The 27,016-nt window shown below is 43.4% G+C and overlaps 1 protein-coding gene across 1 annotated transcript; it reads left to right on the top strand.

Annotated features, from left to right (window-relative positions):
• Positions 1-1,167: 1,167 nt before the first annotated feature.
• On the top strand, positions 1,168-25,446 carry trit1 (tRNA isopentenyltransferase 1). Its single transcript, XM_088319555.1, has 11 exons — positions 1,168-1,387; positions 11,933-12,075; positions 12,954-13,050; positions 13,246-13,391; positions 13,872-14,014; positions 14,097-14,208; positions 16,885-16,997; positions 17,085-17,162; positions 23,323-23,432; positions 24,187-24,304; positions 24,445-25,446. The coding sequence occupies exons 1-11, from the start codon at positions 1,229-1,231 to the stop codon at positions 24,609-24,611; spliced, it is 1,386 nt and encodes a 461-aa protein (XP_088175681.1). The 5' UTR covers positions 1,168-1,228; the 3' UTR covers positions 24,612-25,446.
• The last annotated feature ends 1,570 nt before the right edge of the window (positions 25,447-27,016 follow it).

Here is a 27,016-nt window from a genome sequence, read left to right as displayed (position 1 = left end):
ATCTCAGAGTAGCATGTTCTGTCTTTGCCGGCACTCAGGAATAGCTTTGTCGCTTATATCCCGCTGTCTGTAACAACCTCAGGAGCCCCCTCCTCCCCGAATCAATGATTCACCGCTCATCCATTCGGTACAAACCACCAGTTGCCCCCTCGTTTTCTTTTCCGCGAAGGCCTCATCACTTATTTAAATGTTCGACTTGTATCTGTTGCCAGACGTGGACGTTAGTAATACTTTTGCAGTTGGTGATTTATGGAGCCTTGTTTCAGCACTTTTTTTTCTGTACCTCATAAGCCTATATGTTTGAAGAATCAGTCAGAAAATAAAAAGATTTAATAGTTTGACATCAGATTTGCACCCTTTTGTCTTATTACACATGTTAAAAATGTCAGTCCTGATCATTTTCATTTATAAAGCTGACTTTGTTGATAAAGGAGGGAAAAGTGTGTTTTTTTTATTTATGAATGAACTTAATTACAATAGCCAAGATTCAATGTACAAAAATGTTGAAATGAATTTTTACATTTGTTACCCATTTGGGATATTTCCAACACATTGGCCGCCTATTAAATGAGAAGAAATTAATTCATTGATATTCAATAGACCATTTTCTTTTTGATCATTATTCGCATATTTCCCCATTGTGGGATTTATAAAGCTTATCGGTTTATTTTTGCACAAAAAGGTCAAATATAAAGTCAAATGTCTGGGTACTGTTCCTCATTCAAAACCATGCGAAAGTGTGTCCAAACGTTTGACTGCTAGTTCAAATTTTATTTTTTTTGGAATGAATCAATCTCACACTTAATCTCCTTAAATAAGCAGCACATAAATAAAAAATAATATACTGCATATTTTAATACTTTTAGCTAATTTGACATAGAATGCTCAATTAATTAAATAAATAGTATACTGTTCTGAAGTCACCGAGGTGATGCTATCAGTTTGTAGTGTCAAGTCAATTTTGTTTATCTATTTTGCGAGGCACTTCATACATATTAAACGTGATAAATGTGATACATATTTTAGTTTTACTATGAGGCCGGATTTATGAATTCATTTAAAAAATGTCAAACGCCATAACGATGTAATTAATTCGTCTCCACGCATTACCCCAAGAGGAACAGTTACCATGTCAACAGCTGCTTGTTGCTCAGCAACGTGGCCCCACCTCCTTGTCTACGCAGCATGCGCATGCGCGTTGGAGGCCGCTCTCTTCGACGGAGGCATCATGGCGGCGTCCACGCGTAACATGAAGCGTGCCTTGGGGAACGCGATGTCGCCGTCTTTGGTGGTCATTTTAGGAGCCACCGGCACCGGGAAATCGAAGTTGGCCATTGAGATCGGCAAACGACTGCGGGGGGAGATTATTAGCGCCGATTCCATGCAGGTAAGAAGCGTGACAACGCGGGGTAGGACGCCATTTGGAATGACAGGATAAAGTTTGGCTTTGAAAATTACATTTACACACACAAACAAATGTAGTTACGAATTTTGTTATAATTTCCCCTTCAGGTCATGAGAAAATGGTTAATTGTGCTATTAAAAAATAAAATATAAAACAAAAAATCCAAGTCGACGCTTGTCCTGAATGCGCCTAGAAATACATTATAAAATAAATGCGGTCATAGCGATAGGCACGCTATTCGAATGACTTATACCATAAAAGTTTACAAAAAGTGGAATAAATGAACGCATGCCTTCTAATGCAGGCTACTTTGTGGATGACGTCAAGTGCAGACTAGACAGACGGTGCATAAGAGGGCAGCCATCTTACGTTGCCACTGGAACTTACAATGTAACAATTCGTGTTTAATGCCAGGATCCCTGTCTGGTGTAGTAAGAGCGCCTAAAAGAACAAACATCACTGTTTGCCTTGACCATTCAGAGTAAATCGTAACTTACTGCGGTTGGGTTTAAATTCTGCAGCAAATTTTCGTCCTGATAGGATTATGACAACATGATGCATAAAATCTTTAAGTTGCACTCAAATGTATACCTTCCAAGAGAAAACTTTTACTTACATTATCATTGCCATGTGGCAGTTTTGCTGTAGCGACAGAAAATAATATGAAGCAAGTGGCAACGCAAGGTGGCTGCCATAAGCTGGATGCTAATGGCATTGTTTATCAATTCATATATGTGCATCTTATACTTGCTAGCTCACTTTTTCACAATTAGAAGAATACCTCTTCCTGAAAAAAAAGGTTATTAATCTTCAGCGGTGCCTTAGTTCTTGATTCAAGCTGTTTGTTTTCATTGCCAGTTGAAGTTTACCTTAAAATTAAACATAAAACAAAGAAAGCTTAGCACTGTAAACATGCCCCCAAAAAGGTCACGAGCTTACTGCTAACAAAAGGCAAAACGCCATAGACGGGCTAACAAAACTAGGATCAATGTGGTGATAGATTTCCCAATTTTAGAGGTTTTGATAAAGGGATGCTGGAGCAAACCGGTGGGTAAACTTCTCAAAATGGGACATAGATATGTCTGTCTGAACGTAAGTGGAATTGGTGCAGGTTAAGGTAAGGTTGTTTTTTTTTTCTTTTCTTTTGACCTGCATCATATGTACCCAGTAGATTTTTTATTATGTTCTTTCCCATGTCAATAATTAATGTCAAAATAGTCCACTAAAAAGGGGGTGCGAATTTGAGGGGAGAGTCCCGTTTAAATGGAGACACTAACGTCACCATAGTAACCAGAGCATCCCGGATACGCTGTAGTAAAAATGAAGGCCACGTCCCTCTTAACTGTGAACTTTTTGACTTTCCTAGCTCTAATTTGCATCTCAAACCAGCCACTCGTGACATTTCGAGTGCACCTGTATATTGACATTAATGGCGACAAGAGCCAGAGAACCGAAAGCACATCCAAAGGCAGATATAGGCGCGGGTGTTAAAAGGAAAGCTGAGAAAATATAATTTTTTTTGTTTAATATTTAATCCTGAGTCAATTATTTCCTCATTTAATGGCCTCGGGGTGTTTATTGGCTCAACTGTTGAGCATACCAAGCGCCTGTCAGAGGTAAGTATTTTTCTGAGGCAAGGACTTTATTTGTGCAAATGCATTTTTGGAATGACACAAACGCTGACTTTTATTTTCAAGTTTACACATTTATTTATTTATTTATTTTTTACATTTAATGTGCATCAGAAAAAGTCCCGGCTAAAATTGTTGATTTTTTTTTTTTAATTATTATTATTATTTTTTTTTTCTAATTTTATTTTATTTTTTTTCAAATTCCTACTGCCAATGTTTTGTACCATGGGAAATGTTTATGAAACCCATTTCTCTTCTAACATCTGAAATATCTTGAACGAGCGCCACGTCTCATGTTCTTTGCTCCGTCATAAAATAGTCAAGTCTTTTTCAAGGCGAGCCGGCAACAAATGCCGTACAAACACCTGTGCGAATGACCGAATCGGTGCCTCAATTTGAGCCAAGAAAGTCCCCGTTGTGCGTCACTGTTTGTTTCTGCGTGTGTTTTTATAGATAAGAAGCATCCCCGGCGAGCTCACGATCGCTTCTCTCCATTCTCTTTAGCCGCTCTGTTTGGTTGTCAGGCTCCATCGCCATGGCAACAGCAGGGCCGCCACTAACGCAGAAACATGACTGCTTCCGCTCACGTCTGGGTGGCACCCGTTCTTTCACCAATAATTGTCATTATCCTCAAAATCGCAGACTTATTTTTAACCCTGCACTCCTGGTGTTTTTTTTTTTTTTTTTTTTTTGCGTTTTTTGGGTTAACTGGGTTACGTTAATAGCATCTCAGATGCCCGGAATATCTCTGAAGACCAGTGGCTCTTGCAGAAGGAAAAAAACAAAACAGTGGCCTAGTTAGTTTACCCGCCTCGCTCCACAATCCCCGGCCTTGTTGCCACCCTCCCGTTAGGACGCGCGGCGGCCCGAGAGAAGGCGGAAAAAAGCGCCATGCGGACGTGACGGGAGAGACTGCGACTGTTTATGTGAGAATGACGACTGTGTGCGGGTTCGAGCTGGCCCGTGTTGTCTTTGGGATCGGAAACAGTCTCGGCTTGTTTGGGGAAAAAAGCGGCATTGTGCTGAGCTGGTGCATATTCAGCGCCGCGCTACGCCGACCCGGCGGCTGATAGTGAATGGCCGCCGGGAAGTGCCTATTGTGCTGGATAGAATCGGTTCCCACAGTCCCTAACACTCCTATTGTGCTCCAATCACGCCCCCCTTCGTGCCCCCCCGCTACCCACACTTCATTGAACACGCAGGGAGATATTATTCCCTCATTAAATGAACATGCTATCCATGGCACTCATACGCGCATGTTTGGCTGTGCTATCAACAAAACAAGAGATTCCCCAAGTGGGCTCCCGGGACCCGAGCGGGGTCTTTCAGAGGCTTCCGGAAAAATGGAGCCTCTCTGTTTAGTTGGGGAACGCGATGGGAAATGTTCACAGGCGCCCATCAGCTGATACAGAGGAAGTCGGAGGAGGCCTAAATTAGCCGCTCGTTCATCAAACCGCACGCAGCCCTCAGATGGAACTGGGTTACTAGTGCAGTACACGAACGGCACCGCTAAATGAGGCCTGTTTTTGTCGTTCACTCCGAGACAAGATCTTCATAGAGGTTGTTTATGCTCCTCTTAAAGGAGCATCTCTGTTTCAAATTCAATTGCCGAAATCGGAGACAGTAACTTTCGTTTAAAATAGCCGTAGCCGTCTGACTTTTGGGCGAGAGACGGACACTGGTCAACCGTGCCACAAAGCAGCTGGTGGGATCACTCCACTTTTCACACGCCTGCTAAAAAAAAAAAAAAAGTCATTTTCATTCATGACATGCAGCCATGTGTGTGATGTGTTAACTAACAACATATTGTGATCCAAAAATAAATGAGCGCCGCTTCTGTGTGTGTGTGTGTGGGCAGGGTGCCGTCCTCCGGAGGGTCCAGTGGGTCAATTGAACAGGTCATGCGTGTGTCCGTGGCCCTTTTAGGGGGAGGCGCTGGTGGGCGCTGACCACTCACTTTACGCATGCTTGGACGTAAGAGCTGCTGCGTTGCTTTCTGTGTGAGCTTAGTGACAAAAGAGCGTATTTGTCACCGGGTGTTGAATGTGTGAGAAACATGCAGCAGCGCAGCCGCCTCATGAACTGCTAATACTGGCTTTTGACGGGATGAAAAAAAAAAAAAATATATATATATATATATATATATATATATATATATATATATATATATATTTTTTTTTTTTTTTTAAATCCTTCTCAGTGAGCAGAGAGGGGAGGGGCGAGTTGAGATGCATGTGGATGAGGAGGGATGTCTTTTTGCTTTATTAATTCCCATTCTTCTAAAATAAATCAATAATGGTGCCGGCGGGTACTAGTTAGCCCCAAGGACAGTATGATGGTTTGTTCTAAAAAATAGCTCACCAGGGATGGGACACTGTGACTTACTAAGAAGAATTAAAACATGAAAATAATTTTAACACGTATGTATTTCAGTTTAACATGATATATATATATATAATTTATTTTTATTTAAATTATTATCACACGGTCAGAATTTAATATTGGGCCATGCCGAGAGAAGACCATAAATAAATTTGTATTGTATTGTACACAAATGATAATTGCTGCAATGTAGTCAGTGCACAGTTTGCATAACAGTGTAACTTTACAGTTAAAAAGTTAAAAAATAACAACGCAACAAAAGCGAGTACACCCCGAAGTGAGAAATGTCCATTTTGGGCCCAATTAGTGAATTTTCTCTCCCCTCTTGATGTGACTTGTTGGTGATGCAAGATCTCACGTGTGAATGGGGACCAGGTGTGTTCAGTCTGGTGTCATCTCTCTAACACGGACTCACACTGCTCACGGGCAGTTCAATATGGCAGCTCCTGGTATAAAGAACTCTCCGGAGATGTGACAGTTAAAGATGGCTTAGGCTGTCGAATTTCCAACTCCCTGAAACGAAGCTGCAGCACGGTCTAGGCTGACAGTAGTTATTGTTAAACGTGTTCAATATCGCTCAACTTTGTGTGTGTGTGGTGACCAACGAGTTGGAATGATCGCCAATTAGGAAGCTAAATGAAGTTGTCGCTACGCCGAGCGACTGGTTGTGTTGCGCGTCCTTCCACCGTGGAGGCTTTGCTCACGCTGACACCGGCTGCTCATCGACGTATGAAACACATCCTCCGGTTCTCACTCACTTATCCCCTCCCACCATCGCGGCGACTGCGACTATGACCTGTCTGGGCTCGTGACGTATCCGTCTAGATTAAAATTCAGACGCCGCCTCCGCCGACATGACATTTTCTGCTGAATTATCTGAGCCCGTGTGGGAACAGAGCAAAAACAGAGGGCTGATTAACTCCCCATTTCCGTCGGCCACGCTCGTGCGCTTTCATTGAGCGGCAAAGGTAGCGCCGGGGCGCGGCGGCTGCTACAGTAACGCGGTGAGGGAGAAGTGGATGGAGGAGGAGGAGGCAGGACAACGGCATGAATGATTTATTAGTCTGGCATTACTGGGCCATTCCCCACAGAGAGTAAGAGAGGAGATGGATGGGTTGAATTGTTGAAGGGTGGTGCTTTGAGGGAGAAAAGGGAGGGGGGGGGCGAATAATCATGTACTTGAGGGGTAAGATGCAAACATCAGAACCGGAGCGGCTACTCGCTTTTGTGTAAAGGACCCTTTAAAGGTCATTCCATGTAAATGAAACCAAAAGTTTTCGTCCACGGCTCATATTTTCTTGAAATTTTGCAGGTAGTTGGGAATAAATTGCAAAAAAGAATTATTCTTATTTTTAAACCTTTTAATTTGAGACTGCTTTCGAGAGTTTTTGTAGTCCTACACAAATTATGATGGAGGGCCGGGCTCGATTTATTTTCATTCTGAAAAATCTCAGTCCTTCAGCAATTTTATTTATTTATTTATTTTTTACATTTATGACCCAGAAGTGTTTTATGTCCAAATATTTTCTGTAACTGAGGACGCAATGTTCATGCTTTTTTTTTAATGTTTTAAAAAGTGTTAATAGCGACCGATTAATCGGTTAATAATAAATGGATTATTTGGAGCTGATTTTTGAGACAAGAAAAAAAAAAAAAGCAACGCCGAGTAGCAATGGTGTTCGCCAACAGTTAAGTCACGTCTGCCCTCAGCAAAAATGCTCTTTTTGTAAAGCGCAGGAAGCGAGATAATATCTTTTGGCATCGTCATTAGCTCACTCTATAAAATCAATCGTAGTGCTGTGAAGCCGGCTCGCTTCACCCCCCCCCCCCCCCCCCCCCCTCCGTCCTCGTGTGGTTTCATCCTGAATCCTGTTTTCATTTTCTCAATGAATGTTTGTCCCTCTCGCTCGCTCGCTCTTCCTTCTCGCCGCGCTCTCCTCCTCCTCCTCCTCCGTGTGCCAAAGCAACAGCTGTTTCGTGCAGCGCGTACGGCCGGACAACGCCGGCCCGCCGCAGGCCCTCCTGAACTCCAGACACTGAGCTCATTGTCTTATCGCATCTGAGCTTTCACGTGCATGTCGACGCGAAGGTCAGCTGCTCCTCCGATTGACTCGTTTGAAAAGAGAAATCTTTGTTTCCTAAAAACCCAGTTTAAAGTTTTTAAATTTTTTTCTGGCCTGTTTTGAGGGGGCGGCCCCATCTCATGCAAATGAGCCACTGCTCACATTGCCCAGTTCTCCTGCAGAGTACCGGTTTTGTTACCGTGGCGACCAGGGCTTGCTTTTGGACGATATTATTGGCTGCCGTCATCTCCAGAGTGTGAAGGGAAAAAGTTAAAAATCTAATCTTGTGCAATCGTTGTTGCTCGACTTGTTCAGTGACTTGACAATTAAATTGTGTTTCTTTGGACAGTCTGGCATGCAAGTCATGAGTATTTTGTAAATTAGCCACACTGTTACATCACAATTTTTTTCCCACTTCAATTTAAAAATGCCTGCACACACATTTTTAGGAAGGAGGCAGATGAATCTGATACACTGGGTTGTGTAATTTTACATTTGGCGGGTGGGCACAATTTGTATGCAAGCCCAAAATGTACATTTTCCGTCCGTCGTCCCTTTTAAAGTGGAGATTGGAATTTGTCATTTTCCAGATTGGCTTGCCGAAAGATGCAGAAATCTTGTCTGTCAGAAAAGATGGTGAGCGAAGGGGGGGAAAAAAATGATGATGGATATCGTGTGAAAATGGAGAGGGAGCATCCTGTTCCCGGTAACAAGTACACATCGCTCCTCGAGCCGCTCTTGCGGCTTTTTTGACACCCCCCCCCCCCACTCCCCCCCCCCCCCCCCCCCCTGTCTTCTCCCAGCCAACTTTCTCAGTCTTTTGGAAAAAGAGACTCAAGCTTCAAACATCCCTTCATCCATCCATGCGTTCATCCGTGCATCCATCCACTCCTCCAGTGTCGTGCAGTGAATCAGTGAATAATTTATCAGGTTGGGTTGCTCTGCCCCATCATGCTGCACACTCACTGAAGACGACACGCACACACACATGCATGCATACTTATGGCGGGAATAAAAAGTCTGCACACCCTGGGTCAAATGTCAGGCTTTTATGATGGGGGGGGGGGGGGGACTCGTCGAGGTAAATCATTTGAAATCTTTTCCCGTGAATGAATATGACCTGCGAGCCATACAACTCAATAGGAAAAATATTTTAATTCAACATTGCAAAGTTTGTCCTCCCAAGTTTATAGTCTTTTTTTTTTTTTAAAGAGCAAATCGCTGCCTGACCATGTTCGCCGAAAAATAATGCAATAAAATACTTTTTATGAGATGCCCTACTGAAGGGTAATGAAATTACATTACTATTTGTTCTTAAGCAACACAAAAGCCAGACCACGAGCCCCTAGTTAAGTAAAATTGGACTGCGGGTGGCAAACCATTATAAAGGGGTTATAAAAGTTAGTTGTAAAATGAGTTAGAATGGGAATTGTTGTCATAGAGCAGAGGTGGGCAAATTTTTTGATTGGCGGGCCGCAATGGCTTCTAAAATTTGACAGAAGGGCTGGACCAGGAGCAGATGGATGGAGTGTTTTGGTAACCTCACCTCATCTGAGAAAACAAATGTACATTTAATTCAAAATAAAAGTGAACGCATGTATTACAAAAATATCTGTCTTTGAAAAAACACAGTATTTATAAAATAAAACATTAACAAGTTTTATTCATTTAATTTTTTTCTAGTTCGGCGGGCGGATTAAAACATTCAACGGGCCACATGTGGCCCCCGGGCCGTAGTTTGCCCACGCCTGTCTTGGAGGGTGCACTAAATGAGCTGTTTGCAAAGCAAAACAACAGCAGCGATCAATCAACTTCACCTGCAGGCAAAAATCTTTGTATCGGCTCCGTGCTAAATGCATCTCTAAAAGCACCACTCTGGGTGTTCCTGCTTTGGTGTCAGTAGTTGCACACGTTTGTTTCGTTTAAAAAAAAAAAAAAAAAAAAAAAAAAAAAAAAAAGACGACCTGCCTGCTGTCTTTCTTATGTCATTTGTGACTAAGCCCCATTTGGCGAATCAGACAGGAAGCACTCCCGGTGAACAATTGTTCAATGTAACACTTAAAAGGATGACAAGGTTAACTCATTGACTGCCAGCAAAGGTAAAACGAACGGACCTTTTGGCGTCTATACTCGTCAATGGCAGTGAATGACTTTTAACAATCTGATGGCTTCATAATTAGCGTTGCATGTCTGAGATGATCTAATTAACAGCAGCAGGAGGTATCGGCAGTTCACACACTTCTTCTTGGGCAGTGAAGACTTTGGGGATAAATATTTAATGAGCAGTGAGTGTATCTTTGCCTCCTTCTCCCCCTTTGTGTTTTCCCTTCTCAGCTCCGAGAACACCTTGTTAATTACTCATTTCCGTCACTAATACGGCTGAGTGATTCCTCCATTTTATCAATCAATTTGGGTTTATTTGTCTAGACCTTTAAAAATAAAAATTAAAAAAATTGCAAATAAATCCCCCAAAAGCACAGATTGAAGAGCAAAAATGACTTTTGACTTTTTAATTTATTTTGTATCACGTTTAGATGTTTTGACAAAATGATTATTATTTTTCAGCAAAAATCCTTTCTTTCAGTGGAAGTCGATGGAAGTTTGAATTAGGATAAATAAATTAAAAAAAAAAATTCCAGAAGGGGAAAATAAAGCCTAAAAGCAAAACCTAATTGAATCATATTATTGTTATGTGCGGTTTGTATTTTATAAGCGAATGTAAAAAAAAAAAATTGGGTTAAAGTCATAAATTGGATTTTTATGAAAGGCCGTATCGTTTTGCTCTAATTAGTAAATTTGTTAATTTTGTCATGTGGTTGCACAAAATAAAATCTGGATCAAGATACATTTTCTGGGGTAGATTTATGTCTGCTTAAAAAAATGCATCTGAATCCAGATTATTTAATCTCACGCAAGAATTTGATGAAATCAAATTGCAGCAAAAAACTTTTTTAGTGTGATTTTTTTTTTGTTGTTAGCAATAGCCAGGGGGCGTGCAACGCGGGTGGCAATCGGGGGTGCTGTACCCAGGCGTCCATAGCACTCACCGTCGCCAAAAACGTTTCAACGGGCAGCAAAAATCACTTTTGGCTTGGCTAAAATCTAAACGGAAAAATCTTCCATCGGCAAATCTGACCAGAGCAATAAATCAAAATGATCCACTTGTTTCGCAAATCCAGGCGAGGAAGTTACACTGGACCATTTACGAGTTAAGTGGTTTCAGAAACACTCATCAAAGCGTCTACGCCGCAGCCCCGACACCTTGGTGAGGAAACAAAAGTCCAAACCACAGCCGCTCTTCCATTATGCACGAGCTACAACTGCAGCGAGACCGGCTCCAAGCGACTCGTCGTCTTCCCCTTGTCTGTTCGCGAGGGATGCAAACGCTCACCTGGGGTCTGTAAGCGATGATTTCACGGTTCTTTGCGCTACAACAACAGAGCTCGGCTTACGTAATCGTTGAACAACTATCAAACTCTTGATTTCATGCCGGCATTCCAGGAAATAGAATAGCGCGAAAGAAGCTAGAGGAGAATGTCAGAGCTGTTCAAACAAAGTCTCCATGGAAAGAAAACAGTCCAAGTTGACACCGAGCTGTCACATACCTGCAGGAAGCGCCCCAACTCGCCCTCCCACCCGCCACCTGACCTGCGTGATGTAGAGTGGACAGAGGTGGTGTGTTGTCACATGATGTGCGATTTCACGTGGACTCGCTCAGCGCAACACGTCGGGTTGCCTGCGCTTTGCGGCGTTGCATGCTGGCCGCCTTATAGTATTCTATTTGTGAAGCCTGTTTCATACAATTGCTTATATTACATTTTCCCTTTCAAATCATATAACGTTTCAATAGATGTTATTTATTATTATTATTATTAATTGTGTACATCTTCTTTTGGATTTAAACTCAAATGTGAACATGGTGACTCCCGGGTTGAGAAACTGCACTGCTGATCCAAGCATGTGGCGCATGCAACGGACACAAACTTATTTATTAATTATTTATTTTATTTGACATATTCCCTTCCCATTGAATCCTTTAAAATGACATTCCTATACAGTGTAGTACATTTATATTTATTTGATTTATTAATTCATTTATTACATCTTATTTTATTTATCTTATTACATCTTTGTTGCAGCTCCAGCTGTTGTGAAATGCGCTCTCGAAAGAAAACTATTGTATTGTATTGTCGCAAAATTCCAGGTAGCATCAAGCTCTACTGGATGTCGCGAGAGGCAGAGAAGGTCCCCTACTGAGCTGCAGCAATCAGAAAATACAGTTGTTGTATGCTCCATTTGTATGTGTTGCTGCTCCAAAATAATTTAAATTTTTGTGAGCGTCTTTATGGCGTTCTATGCTAGCATTAGACAGCCTGTCATTGAGTCATCATGTCGTAATCTGGTTTTCCCTTTTTTTTTTCCTTCTCATATGTGCCCCGCCCCCCCTCTAGGTGTACCAGGGTCTCGACATCATCACAAACAAGGTGACGGCCAAGGAGCGCGCCCAGTGTCCGCATCACATGATCGGCTTTGTGGACCCGTTGGTTAGCAACTACACAGTGGTGGACTTCAGGAACAAAGCTGTTTCTCTAATATCCTTCTCCACTGCCTAAACCTTACGCCAACGCCGCTCCCACCTCTGTCACCTCTTTGATTAATAAGCGATTCCAAAGAGGGGAGTTGAGTGGATCCGTCTCTTACTAATTGGATGGTTGCTTTGCGCTTGGACTAAAAAGGAAAGGTGTCTCGAGTCGTGCGCGCAATCCGCAGGCGCCGGTTTGCCGCACAGATGTGAAGGGAGGAGGCTGTAATAGACACGGTATTATTAGAAAAGCACACACGCAGTCACTCGTTCGCTTACTCACCCACTCGCTGATGTGACGAGGGGATGCGGCAGTTCCGAGAATAGCCTCTGAGTGACTCTAACCTGCTGAGAGGAACGGAGGAAATGCCAAATGGTGTAAATACAGATTAGAGCGGGTACAAACAAGTGTGCCGAATATGCGGCAAGGAATGAAGAGTGAAGTGGGGAAGGTGGGTGGAGGCTCACGTGCGGTGAGCGGTGGGCGGGTTGACATATCATCTATCAAGCCGTCACTCAACGGGACGATCGTTTCGCTCAATTATCGCTCCCGGGCTTGTAGCCTTGCTCGTTTTTGTGTGTCGGCGCAGGGATGAGAGCCGATGCCCAAATCTGCTCTGTTTCATCTGCGTTTCTCCTGGAAGCGGAAAGATGTGAGATGTGGATGTAGTCAAATTCAAATGTGGCCCCCCTCGCGGTTCGAAGCCCCGCCCATTTGTTGAATAAATTAACGATAATGAATTTTTTTTAAGCATATTTTTATTTTTTTCTGTTCGCGAAAATGTTTCTTCAATTTGTTTTCGTTGACTATCACTTGTGATGGACGCAAGCGGTAGTAATTCAGATAGGATGGCACAGGACAGTTTCTTTCCCTTAACGCTATCTGACATCGCCGACATGCATCATCGGAATAAACTGCCGATCATTGTTGGAGGGACAAACTATTACATTGAGTCGCTGCTGTGGCGAGTCCTTCTTGACGCTGGGGTGAGTGCAAAAGGAAACCTGTATGCTTTATTTGTTCTTTTTGTTTTTCCAAATCTCTTCACAACATAATTGAATCTTTTTATGATCGTAGTTGCCTTCCAGTGCATCCTAATTATATTTTTTTTTATTAGGTCCTAATGGTAACATGAAGAATTTATTGATTTATTTTTTTAATTCCATGCGGTCTCTCTTCAGAAGGAGGTTTTGGGTGACGATGGCGACACAGACCGGAAGTTGGAACTGGAAAAGCTGGGAGGAGCTGAATTGCACAAGCGACTGATGGAAGTGGACCCCAAAATGGCTGCCATGTTGCACCCCAACGACAAACGCAAACTTGCAAGGTAATCCAAACAGGTAATGTCCATTGAATAAACTGGTAAATATTGATTGATATTAATCCCAAAATATCACCTGACCACTAGTTAGAGATAATGAGCATAATGTAGTAATATGTGTGTAATAACACTCAAACGCTAATAAACCTAGTTCGCACTTGCACTGAGAGAATTAGTTTGCACACGGACACCACATGCACGCTTGACGAGTTGCAGTTTGTGCACTTTGGTCTTTTGAGCAATAATGCATGTTAGGTCACCCCGCTCCTGTCCGTGATGGGAATCGTATTTTCTGTTTTTGCCGAGCGCAGGGCGGCCAAAGAATCTCACTTGTAAGATTTCCTGGTGTATGCGTTCATGAACATCAATCGATGTTGACTCAAGGACTTCGTAAATCCCGATGACGTGTGTTGAATTAATTTTAAAAAAATCATTTTGTTTGTCTCATTATGTATTGTGAACGTCTCGTGTGATGTCGCTCGACAGAAGTCTCCAGATCCACCATGAAACGGGCGTTCCTCACAGCTCCTGGCTGGAGGAGCAGCGAGGCCAGCAGGGCGGCGGCGGCCTGGGGGGCCCGCTAAGGTACCCGGACCCTTGCATCTTTTGGCTCCACGCCGACATGAACGGTAGGCGTGCTGAATGGATGGATCCCTGCCACACATGAATTTATTTTTCTCCTCCTTATTCCAATATTTCTTTGTTCTCCAGTTCTGGACGTGCGTCTGGACGCTCGTGTGGATGAGATGTTGTCGGCCGGGTTGATTAAGGAGCTCAGGGACTTCCATGTGCGCTTCAATCAGCAGAAAGTGCAGAATGACAGGTGAGGAAATCAATGCTGCAGACGGGTTGCTGACGAGGCCTAAAAATATGATCATAGAAAAAAAAAAGGATGCACTGAAAAGATACAGAGAGGTTGAACCACTTGTTCCTGGGATTGGGTTAAAAATCTAGGAAATTGAATAAAAAGTGAAGAACTTTGGTTTCATTATAAGCTACCGACTTGCCGAGACCCAGTCGTCCTATGACTAACTCAAAAAAGGGGTGGGCAAACTTTTTGATTGGCGGGCCACAATAGGTTCTAAAATTTGACAGAGGGGGCGGGACCAGGAGCAGATGGATGGAGTGTTTTGGTCACCTCACCTCATGGGAGAAAAAAAATTATATTTAATTTTAAATGAAAGTGAACAAAGAATGACAACAAAATATGTCTCTAAAAAACACACAGAATTAACAAAATAAGACATTAACAAGGGGCCGGATTAATACATTTAACGGGGCACATGTGGTCCTCGGACCGTAGTTTGCCCACGGCTGGGATAGGCTGTTAGGATATTTTAAATGATTTTTTTCACGTGAATAATTCCCAGAAATGTACTATTTGCATCATATCCTACTAAATTATTGCATTAATGTACATCGGCCAGTTTTTTTATTATTTTTTTTTTCATTTATACACGTTTAATTTTTTACAACTTGACAAGTTTTAAATTCTACATGAGTACAAACCAAATCCTTTTTTACAAGTTGTTGAGCGGGTTGTGTGACCGCGACCAAATCCGACACAATTTTATTTTTCGTAACAAATCCTGCTAAAATACGCCAACGGGGAGGCCAGTGGATTCAGTGCCGGTGCATCAAACTCCAGATCCCATTCCCATCTCCCCTCTGGAAATTAATGATCCAGCACGACGGAAAGATCTCTCAGCGCCACGGCAAACTCAGCCAAGCAATTCTGCCATTATTTATACTCTCCTTCCCAGGCAGTCTTGACAGGTCACAATGTACGCTGTGGCTTCCCAAAGATCTCGAGGTCCAGTTTAGACAAAGGATTGCGACCGGTGGGGGGGGGGGGAGTTCTGGTCATACTGGTGCTTGTTGGTTTACTTTCCCTTCATTGTCATGTGTTGCGGCTTCGGGGAGTTAATGCATGGGTGGGACGCTTCCCTGGAAAGCTCATCTCATTTCTCCAGTCCACAGCCTTCTCTTGCACCATCGCCCTATCAGCAATATGATCAGCCAAGCACTTTACTGACCCCCCCCCTCCTTTACCCTCATGACTCCATCCCCCCGGCTGGCTTCTCAAGGTCAAATCTCTCTCCCTTGTCCTCCGTCGCTGCTTTTCACCCTCCATTGATTCGACATTTCCTGTGCTCTGTCGCTATTCTCGGATTTCTGTGTCGGGCCTGCGCAGCCGCCCATTTATTCTGCCCATTTGTCTGTATCACAGGGAGGGGGGGAGGGGCGGCGTTTTTTCCACACACCGTTTCCACGATGTAGAAATGATATTATACCGCTATTTTCGCCGTTCCGATCGAGGTCAGGTCGCTCGGCGCGGATCTGCGGACGTTCATCGGCAAGGTACAAAGTGAGCTCACGCAGGCGCTTCTTCTCAAATTGGTGGGAAGATTTGACCAAATTGTTCGAGGCGTTGTCTGGCGAGGACAAGCAGCTGGTTTGTGGCTGCCACCGGTGGGTCACCGCGTGGCTGTCTCTCAGCGTTTTAATGTCACCGTGTCCCCCGAAGGACCTCGCTCCTTCTCATACTGATATTCTTTGCTCGGGGAGGGTGGAAAGAATGAGACACACACGCGGGGAAGGTGATATTACGGCTGTCTAGAAAGGTCGTGATGGGTGTGTTTATCGTCTTTTACGGGCAACCTTCTCGCTTCTTTTTTTTAATGATATCTGGAAAGTCATTCAAGGATGTTCAAGGGTGAAATGAACTCATTCACTGCCCAAGTAAAATGAATGCACTTTTTGACTTCTATATCCGTCAATGGGAGTGAATGCCTTTACCAAGAATTCCGAATGATGTTATTATAGAAGATGGATGTACACTAACAGTTCAAAAGTTTTGGAACACGGGAGATTTTCGACTGACTGATCGATCTCCATAATGAAACCTTATTCATGCTGATGTACCGTATCCTTCACACAAGTCGCGTCCTCGACTTCCAGCCACCGTGACATCACCGCCCGTGCATATTCCGCATGCTCTCGAATTCCGCATATACAAATGACTGTGGAGCTATTTAATGCGTTCGTTTCTTACATTCTATCGATGAAATGCATGTTCCCAAACAGTAACTGACTGTGGGGCTGTTTCGACAGGCTGTCTGTGTATCGTTGGCATGGAAACGAGCTCCGGTATGCACATGCTGACCCTACCAAAACACAAAAAACAAAGTCAGGTGGGCCTGTGAAAAGGAATGAAAGGAGTAGCCACTCTTTTACGTTTCTGTATTTCTTTCAAGTCCCTAAATTTTGCGTCACATCCAGCTCAGTTAGGGAATTGCTAATCTTTTTTATCGTTTGGTGTCCAATCCGAATGAAGCAGATGACAACAGCTGGCTTGTGGGGAAAATGTCAGCTCAAATGTCATCCCGATTGGTTGCCTGAAATTTCAATTAAGCACCGCGGACACGATTTTTGACAAATCTCATCAGGTCAGGTAGTAATTGCTTTCTGTGGATCTTTTTTTTTTTTTTTTTTTCAGTCAGAACTACCAACAAGGGATATTCCAGTCGATCGGTTTCAAAGAGTTCCACGACTACCTGACGGCTCCCGAAAGCGGCACCCAGCAGGAACGAGACACGCTCCGAAGCAAAGGCCAGCCATTCCGGACAAACGGAATTTGATCCAGACTGCACTTCCATCTTTCGTACGTAACGGCGGTCCTTTCAATCTCACTTTTAGGAGTTGACGCTTTGAAGAGTGCGACGAGGCGCTACGCTCGCAAGCAAAATAAATGGGTCCGGAACCGCTTCCTGAAACGTGAGTTCTCTTCTTCACCGTCATGTACAAATGCAAGATGAGATTTACACACTCAGCCTCTTGTCAGTTATCCCGACTGCCGTACGTGTGTGTTCATTCATATTAGCGCTGCAAGGTTTGCGGTTATGTCACACACACTCTGAGCGCTTATTTCCCAGCAGTTTTTTTAGTAGTATTTGACGATGGATTAAATCCTGTTTGCTTTCGTACTCCGGTGCTGATTAAAAAAATTATCTATTCATATTTTGTTGGTGTTTGTTTCAACCAGGTGTGGGCAAAATACGGCCCGAGGGCCACATGCGGCCCGTTAAACGTTTTAATCCGGCCCGCCGAACTTGAAAATAATGGAATGAATAAACCTTTTTAATGTTTTATTTTCTAAATAGTGACATATATTTCGTTGTAATGCTTTTGTTCACTTTCATTTAAAATTAAATGTCATTTTTTGTGGCTCGCCAATCAAGAAGTTTGCCCACCCCTCGTTTGAACGACGCATTATCATATTTACATAACACAAAATTAGTTTGATTTCATATGTGTCTATATATTACATTTTTTTAAATTAAATTATTTATATTCTATTAATAGTAGGGGGTGTTTTCTTCCCAAAATATAAGGTTCATTCTGACCATTTTCTCTCCCCTCATAAAACAAAAGTTTAAAATGATTATATACAAATATTTGTGCTACTTATCGCAGAAAATATGCCTCTGACTAAGCTCATTTGTGACACAACGGTATTAATTTGCATTATTCTGCCTGCGATTTGAAGCTCCACCACTTTCAAGCGACAATCTGACTACGTCACATCTGAAACTGTCCAGGCCAAAAAGTAAACGGTACTGCAGTTAGTTTTGTTGGATGCGCAGAGCAGTGCTGCCTGAAGTGCTGCAGCCGTGAGTGAAAATGCAATCCATGATTTTATAGTTCTCCCCCCCCCCCCCCCCCCTCTTCACTCTCTGGCCTAGCAGGTGATGCCAACCAGAAGTTTTGGAAATATTCTGAATTGGAAACTTTCCATGAAAATTAATGGCAACCCGAGTAGCGAAAGTCTTACTTAATGGCGGCGTCGGGTGAGAAGTGGCTCATTTACATAAAACAGCCACGCCCCCTCAAAACAGGCTAACGTGGAGCCTCCTATAAGAAACCTTGTTGAAATGCTTGTGTAAGTTAGTGAAAAGCTGTCTTTCAATCCTTGCAGGTTGAACTTTGCAGAGCTTTAATTTCCTGGCGTCAATTCCCACCGTGGCAGAAAACGTGCGTGTTCATTTCCCATCCTTACCCACTCGCAGCCTTACACTGTCGTGTTTTTTTTTTTTTTTCCTGAAGCGTCCACACATAAAGGATGTGCATGTTCTAAGATGCGAACCTGTGCACTCCCGAGTCCCACCGGCAGCATACCCCGAAGTAACCCAGCCGCCTAATCCTGTTAGACCCAAACGGCTTAAACCAGGCCAGGCCCTCAACCTCAATACCGCTCTCCTTCTCCCGCCCTCGTAGCGCCCGCACATACCATCTGGTCGCCGTCACATGCGTGTGACATACGTACGTAATCCGCCTGTACTAGTCCCCCCCCCCCCCAGCTCTCGCAACTTGCACGCGTGGCTCTTTGCGGTGGTTCCACAAATCTAGCGCGGGAACCACACGCGACCCGGTCAGCTAACCGATAAGATCGACTTTCCGCATTAAATCCTCAGCTTACAATATGGAAGTTACGATCTGCTACGCGACCACCGGTGTAGAGCGATCGAGGCACACGCAGCCCTCGAGTCCTTTTTTTTTTTTTTTTTGCCTTTTTTGGAAAAGCATCTTTTGCGTTCATGATCCCGAACCTCAACACACGAGATCCCGAGTCAAATATTTTCCGACAAACTTATGGGCGAGCGAGCCAAGGTGACACATTTTTCCACATTATCGGCTTTGCTCGAGTTCAAACAAGAATGATAATCCCACTTGTTGATATACAGTACACAGTATTTAATGTTTTTTTTTTTTTTAAAACCTAGATCAAGAATTACTGCACTTTCTTTTTAATGTCACTGGCTTTCCTCTCAAATAAAAATAAGTCACTGCTCACTCCGCCCCTTCTACAGTGGGGCCAATGCGGAGCACGGCTCGCTCACGGATACATTTTTTAAAAACAGGCATCCTCTAAAAGACAATTGCCATTACAAATAGTTTACATTGTAAAAAAAAAAAAAAAATCCTACAACACTTTTTTACGCAGCTGTTTTTCCACCAGCTTATTCACGTAACGTCACTTTTTTTTTTTTTCCCCAAGTCATTTTGCCGCCTCCTGTTGTCCACCCCCCCCCTCCCCCCACCTTGACTGTCCAATTCTTCCTCTGACGACTGACCTCCTTTTCCCTTTGAGCTCAACACGCACACACGCCGTCTGAGCAGGCTAATCTCTCGAAGCATTACGAAGCTGCCGGGAATTTGCCCCGACCACACAGACGCGGGAAACAGGGGCTCAGCGGCGGGGGGCCGTGCAGGCCAACCGAGCGTTGATCGACTAGTGGGTCAAAGGCAAGTGAGGATGAGCAAACGCCCTAAAGTGGGTTACACAAGATGCCACAGAACACGACAATAAAATTGACGCACACGCCTGTAAGGTACGAATTAATGGAATTATGACGTGCGTGGTACGTTTAATCAGCCGATTTAATTATCTGTAATGAATGAGAAATCCGAGGTGAGTTTATTAGATGATAACTTTGATGCCGCAACGCCTCTGTGACTTGTGGGCTGTTTTATTTCAATTGCAGAGGGAATCGGCGTCGCCATACCCAGGTGTGTTTTTGATGGGCTCATGAGCATTAAGTAAGAATATCGATTTTAAATTAAAAAAAAAAAAAAAAAATGCGTGTTGCATAAAGAGAGACAGGCGGCACATGGACAGCTGAGTCGCCGGAGAGCTTGGGTGTTACTCAGTTGGACGGGTTGCGGGGCGGGTAATTTGATCTATTAGCGGCAACAGGTGCGGGGTGCGCGTTTATACCCTTGAAGCTTGCATGTACACACATGCTCATTTTCTGTGGAGATCAAGCTCAGATGTTGCTATGGAAACCATGATGAGGATGGAGTTGCATATTCATGTGCACAGGCTGACACAAAAGTGTGGAGACGTTGCTCCGTTTAGAAGCATGAGAACGTCTTTCAAAATTTGTTTCTTAAAGTATAAACCAGTGTTGAGGACCTTATTTACCATCAGGGTTCTTTTCAGTTATTAGACGTCCGAATTCAAGTACGATTGGCTGGAAACATGTTCAGGGTGTACCCCGCCTGCTGCCCAAAGCAGGGGTGGGCAAACTTTTTGATTGGTGGGCCGCAATGGGTTCCAAAATTTGACAATTTGAGCAGAGAGAGTGTTTTGGTAACCTCACTTCATCTGAGGAAAAAAAAAAAAAATTATAATTTTAAATGAAAGTGAACAAAAGCATTATGACAATATATGTCTTTGAAAAACCACAGTCTTTAGAAAATGAAACATTAGCAAGGTTTATTCATTTAATTTTTTTCAAGTTCGGCGGGCTGGATAAAAACGATAAATGGGCCGCATGTGGCCCCCGGGCCGCAGTTTGCCCACACCTGTGCTAAAGGCTCCAGCATGTAGATTGCATAATGTATGGATGGAAAATTCATATATGGGGCAATGATCAAATAAATTCTCATCATGATTCTTCTTTGAGCTTGAAATTAACGGAAAGGTCATTAATCAGCCCAAATCCGTTTTTCCATCAAGATGCTGCAATAATTGTCATTTTTCTGAAACGATAAATAATATGTGAGTATTGTTATATCGTCTGTCCGAATGTGTTGCTCCACCATTCGTATCCTAACCATTTGCATGTCGATGGCGCTTTGCAGTGTTTGTTAGCATTTAGCTAGGTGGAATTTTCCAAGTCAAAGTTAGTTTAGTTGACACTGCCGGAAATCCCGCAATTAGGATTCTCCTTTTTTGTATTTTTTTTTCACTTTTATGAACAATTTTTATTTAACCATTACAGAGGTATGCACTCGATTTACATTCATTACTTTATTCTAGCTATTAGTGACATAATTGATTTATTTTTTTTACAAACCGGGATTGGCCTTATTGTCTAGCGGCTGCACGATAAACAGAGGACAAAAGTGGAAGAGGAACAGAAGGAAAAAGGAAGGCAGTGGTGAATAGAGGCATGTGTTGTGCTGCAGCGTGGATGACGGCCAGCGAGGCGCAGCTGGCCGTTGGCTTCTTCTTCTTCTTTTTTTTTTTTTTTCTCATTTACGCGCTTTCTCTCCAAATCCGACTCGACAAATGACTGCTGGTGCGCTCGGCGGCAACAGGTGGTCGGCTGTTTCAACACGGGCGAGCAGCTGCGTGGCGTCGCCCGTGTTACTTTCTTCTTTTATCAACGTGTTTGTCGATTCCTTATCAACACCCTTTCAGAGTTAAATTTCAAAGCCCAAATTGTACCGAGTCCCATCTCGCATGTGGCGAGCTTTTATTTGCCAGCGTTGCCACCCTGCCCATTGCAACATTTAAGACAACCCCTCAGGGAGATGTTTGTTACGAGCATGCCAGTTGATGCTGCCACCTGCCAATTATTGTACCGTCAACGAAAAACAAGCTCCTCTCTGTGTACTGTATACAATAACCACGGCAAATGAAACCTGAAACATTGGTGAACAGTTGCTATGGTCAACGCTTCCCGTGTGGCTGTATAAACACAGATGCGGACGTGTATTATGTGAAGACAATCTTGCGATTTTCTCTTTTTGTCAGCTTAGCCGTTGTACAAATAAAAGGAATGCGACAGGTGGTCGCGTTCCAAAAATCTTCACCTTTTGCATAAATGGGAAATTTGGCATCTCATTTTTCACGAGTGGTTGTGACTCTTGCCACCCGTTTTGAGGCAAGCTGCTTCACATCTTCACAAGGTTGCCCATCTAGCAGCCAATAAAAATGCACATGAGATTTCTGGCACAAAAAATGATTTTCCCGGCTTTAAGCTGAAGCGAGAGCCTGCCTGACCTTTTCAGTCATTTTCACAGTAAACTCTTACCTACGGTGACAAACATCTTCAAGCAAGCACCCTTTCAAGAACTATGTGAGCGTAAGAGTGAGCACAGGTGTTGAGAAATACTTTTTAAAAATGTGTTTTAATCATTTTAAATGTGCTTAAAATGTGTGGGCGGGGTTAAAAAAATTGTGTTTTTATATATATTATATATCTCATCCATTTCTGTTTTGCCTGCAAGGTGGTGTAGTTTTCATAAAGACATTTTATCCTGCCCAAGCCAAACCAGGCTAGTTTGTTTTTTTAACATGCACTTCATTGTGTGGGTGTGGATTGGATTATACCGTAATCAAGTTGGCTATACAAGTTAATTTATTAACCGGAGTGTGCGCGCTGTCATCTAATTAACTTATTATTAAATACAAAAGTCTCCTCTTTCCCCGAGTTTATATTTTGCATTGTTCGGTCTGCATCTTGCTTGGAGGTGCTCTTGTTTCCCTCACTTAAAGGTCACCTTCACTGCAGGCTTTCTGCCCCCACCCCCCCCCCCCCCCCCAGTGCTTCTGCATGTCTTGAGTCAATACAGGCAGTGTCTGCGGAAGCAGACAGACGAGCAGTGCAGGGATTTGGTGGTGCTGTTTAGCGCTGGGGTCCGGCCCGGCCCGGCCCAGCCCAACCGGAAGACTTGCTGACCGACGCAGAACGGTCACACGGGGGCGGGACGGTTGGAGAATGAGTGAAAGACCCGAGAGGGAGGAAAGTGAGGGGAGGAGGAGGAGGAGACATTATCGAGCCGGTGTGAGTCAGCAGGTTGACAGGGCTGGAGGGCGCGGCACCGACAGCATCGCTGCTGCCGCTGCCGGAAAGTGTTGCCAATAATAAGCCCGATCCATATCTGGCGCCTTGAAACACCTCGCTCATTACCTAATGGGTGTGAAATAATGGACGTTTGATATTCATGGCACATCAAATTGACGATCAAACACGTGGCTGGCTGAGGGATGGAAGTGGCGCTTTTCTTTTTATGGCACGCAATTGATCAGTATGCTGGATGTTTATGTCGGCGCTATAAATCAGGTTGACCACCATTGGCCTTGTAGGCTGCATAATGTGTGTGAGATTGACCCGTGTGTGTGTGTGTGTGTGCGTGTGTGTAGGACCCGGAGACAGCGTTCCAGTAGTGTACGGCCTGGATGTGACGGATGTGGCCAGATGGGAGGAGACGGTGCTGAACCCTGCACTGCAGATACTGGACAGTCTCTGCAAGGTGTGGCCTTTCTTTTTCGTGTCTCAACTGGCAACACATCGGGGGGCTTTCTTGCCTGCACTTTGGATTTTTTTTTGTTTGCTGCTGGTATCTTTTATTTCTTTTTCATCATTTTTTTAATTTTTTTTTAACTTTTTTTTCTGACCACATCATTCATGCCTTGTCAAACATATTCATATCTGCTTATTGTGTGGGATAGGTTGCAGATTTAAGTGATTTTTAAAAAAAAAACTGTTTTATTCAGCCCCCACACTTAAAACTTATTCAAATTTATAAGTCAGTCACTGCTGCAGATATTTCTAAATCTCCTGTAATCTACCCGCTACACTGCAACCGACAAATATAGTCATCATTCGTTTTTCAATGAGTAGACTTAAGGGGGTCTCACCCAGCTTGTCTGTAAAATTCAGCTTTGTTAAAAAAAAAAAAAAAAAACGACTAACATTCCCCTGCAGATAGCGATGTCGCATCACTTTGGGTTTTTTCGCTAAGCACGGCTTTTGAGTTGAAGATAAAGATTAGGAGGCGATCCTTGTCTTGTCGCGTCGATTGTGAGGGAGAGACGCTCCAACTAAGTAATTGGCGTGCATCTCTTCCAGTCGACTTTAGTGCTGCTTGGCCTCATTCCGTGCTACCACTCTGAAGTCACGCGTCTCTGAATTCAGAGAAAATTTATAATCGGCATTTCAGCAGGTGAGAGAACAATAATCTTATTCTCCCCAACCTAAAATCACTTATTTTTATTTTTGATCAGGGTGAGGAGCCCTCTGTTCCACCATTCACGTTACAGGGGGCGGAGCTAAAAAACAAAAGGAGCCGGCATACCTGCGACCTGTGCGACAAGGTGATTATCGGCGACTTGGAATGGGCAGGTGAGACCGCGGACTTGCATGACACGATTGAGCGCACACACGACATGACACATATCCCGTGTTGAATTTGTAATTGTGCTGGGTTAGCTTTAGCTTAGCTTTAGCTTTAGCTTCGTCACATGTAGCTCTCTGCCCCGCAGCTCACCTCAAGTCCAAGAAGCATCACTTCCACGTCAGGAGGAAGCTCAGGTCCGGTGCGGCGAGCGACAGCGGTGCTCAGCGCAACGTTTCGCTTCCCGCTTCTGACGCAGACTCGGGCAAACCCGTCAGAATCCTCACAGGACATCAACGCAGCACACGAAGGTAACAGCTTTGACTTGAACCGAAAAAAAAATAAAGTACAAAGTCCATTATGCTTTGCGTCACATGGTTGCACTTGGACCATTTTTTTTTTCTTCGGATGGAATCCCGCAGCACTACATTTTCTTGGTGCCAACATTTCCACGAGATGCTGCTTTCAGTTGGAACGTTTGTATTTCACAGTCCATCATGGAGACTGACTTTTAGCTTGGATTACTTTTGTCTTCCCAATTTTGTGGAAAAGTGCACTAAAGACATGCGGACAAAGGTTTTTTTGGGGACGTTTGAACATTACAGCTCCAGGAACTGTGAAGAAATGGAAGAAAATATTTAATTGCACTCTTTTTTTTTTTTTTTTTGTAGCAGTGGGCCTTGAATTTTGGAGCAAATCTGAGCTACTGGAAATATTTTTTGTAAGGAACACATCAAGGAAGAAACGCTAAGGTCATTTATATTTTGACCTTTGGGTGAAAGAAAGAAGAAAATAGGATCTCGGTCACACGACATCTTGAATTTGAAGCCTTTTTTTTTTTTTTTTTGACATGGCAATCACCGACCATGCACAACTTGGACAAAAGTATTGGGACACGCGGACATTCCATCAAGAGGCACTGAGAAAAGAATCAAGTCCGTCCCCTGCAAGCATCCACTTGTCTTTGTTTTGCTGCAGAATTAAGATTTATAATTAATTCATGTACTCACAGCCTTATTTACATTTTTAGTTGCTCCTGTTGTCTGTCAAATCTTTTACTGCGTACATTTTAACACTGTGGATTTTTGTAAATTGTTCACTTTAAATGGATGAAGCTGCTTTTAGAATATTTAATAAAAATGGAAAAGTTGCTTATTATTCTCAATGCATTGCATATTGTCTACATTTTTTTTTTGTCTAAAGGTTTTACTCAAATCAAATTCCACATCTTCCTTGGCGGGGGTAATAAGCCTTTGCCGCACTTGTAGCACGTTTTGTGCGATAACCCCTTTGACTTCATGCCGAAGTCAGCTGAGTTGTGACACTCGAGTCTACGAGATGACTTTTCGCCGCGTCTTTGTTTATGCAGCGGCTCGGCCGGGAGGCCGCTTACGCAATACCTGGCGCGCGCCCAGAGGGGCCCTCCTCTTGGCACCTCCCGCCCTCCCCTTCGCTACGTCTTTCCGTCGATTCCCGGCTCTCGCCTCGCACCTCCACCGCATGACTCCAAACATTTCCGAGCGGTGTCGTAGCTGTCGTAAATAACTCTGCGTGTCCCACTTTGACAAACTGGGTCAGGCCTCGAGCTTAGACTTAGCGGTACGGTACAGTACTGGAAGATTCCCATAATGGTGTGAACAGCTAAATGACAAACTGTAAATGTATTTGTATTTTTTCGTGTGAAAATAAACCAATGAAAAGAAGACAATTGTGCTTCTATAGAAAAAACAGGCCCGCTTGGGCATGTTTGGTGTGTACCACACTTAACATGGACCAAGGTTGGGGATTGTCAGGCATCACTCGTGGGCTTTTACTCACAAAAATCGATTGACGAGTTTTAAGCCAATTGTATTTTCACTTGTGAAGGCAGCACTTTATTGTACTTCTAATATCATTTGTGACACAAGTTTGTGCATGTGGTTGAAAATGTATGGATATTCACCTAGCCTAGCTCCCAAGTCATGGGCAAAAAAAAAAAAAAACAGGATTCAAAGGAAACACATTTTCAGAAGTAGGCAGCCAACAAAAGATTTACTCCGTCGCTCCAGGAAACAGCCAAAAGCGTTACTTCCTTGGCGGAGGTAACAAAGCAACAGCCCTCTTTTGTGCATCTGTCTATTTCCCTTCCTCCTGTTTATATATACAAACTTTGTTTTCACCCCCACCCCACTCGTCTTTGTGCTCATAACATCCAACATCATTTTTGAGTCTTTGAATTCATTCAGTCATGTGATGTGTTGTTAAGGACTTATTTTAAGGACTAGTGGATGTGTATCCTGTCAGCTGGTTTGTTGTGACACCTTCAGGCATTTAAAAAAAAAAAAAAAAAAAAAGGCTGCAGTAATTCATTGACACGCAGCCCGACCTGAACATGCCCCTGCTGGAGAGGAGGGAGTAAAAGTAGCGCAGGATGCTCGGTCACGAGGCTAATTAGTAATTTGCTCATCCTGATGTAGTCAATCGACACGCTCAACTGAAACAACCTCTCCGTTGCAGACTCTCACAAGCCCAATTATTGCATTTTTGTGTGTTGAAGAACTTTGGCAGGCATTGAATAATATTTTACTCAACCGCGTGGACTTTCTTATAAAAGTCTGCTCGCTAAATGGTATCAAACAATTCAAAACCTTGCAGGGATATCATGAACGCATGAGCAATGGTAAAAAAAAAAAATCTGCAGATATTTTCCATTTGTTTTGTTTCTTTTGTCACGAGACAAG

Source organism: Idiotropiscis lumnitzeri, chromosome 16, assembly GCF_059441095.1.
Source record: "Idiotropiscis lumnitzeri isolate Australia: NSW breed Sydney's pygmy pipehorse chromosome 16, RoL_Ilum_1.0, whole genome shotgun sequence".
Taxonomy (NCBI): Eukaryota; Metazoa; Chordata; class Actinopteri; order Syngnathiformes; family Syngnathidae; genus Idiotropiscis; species Idiotropiscis lumnitzeri.
This window is presented reverse-complemented; position numbering and strand designations above follow the sequence as displayed.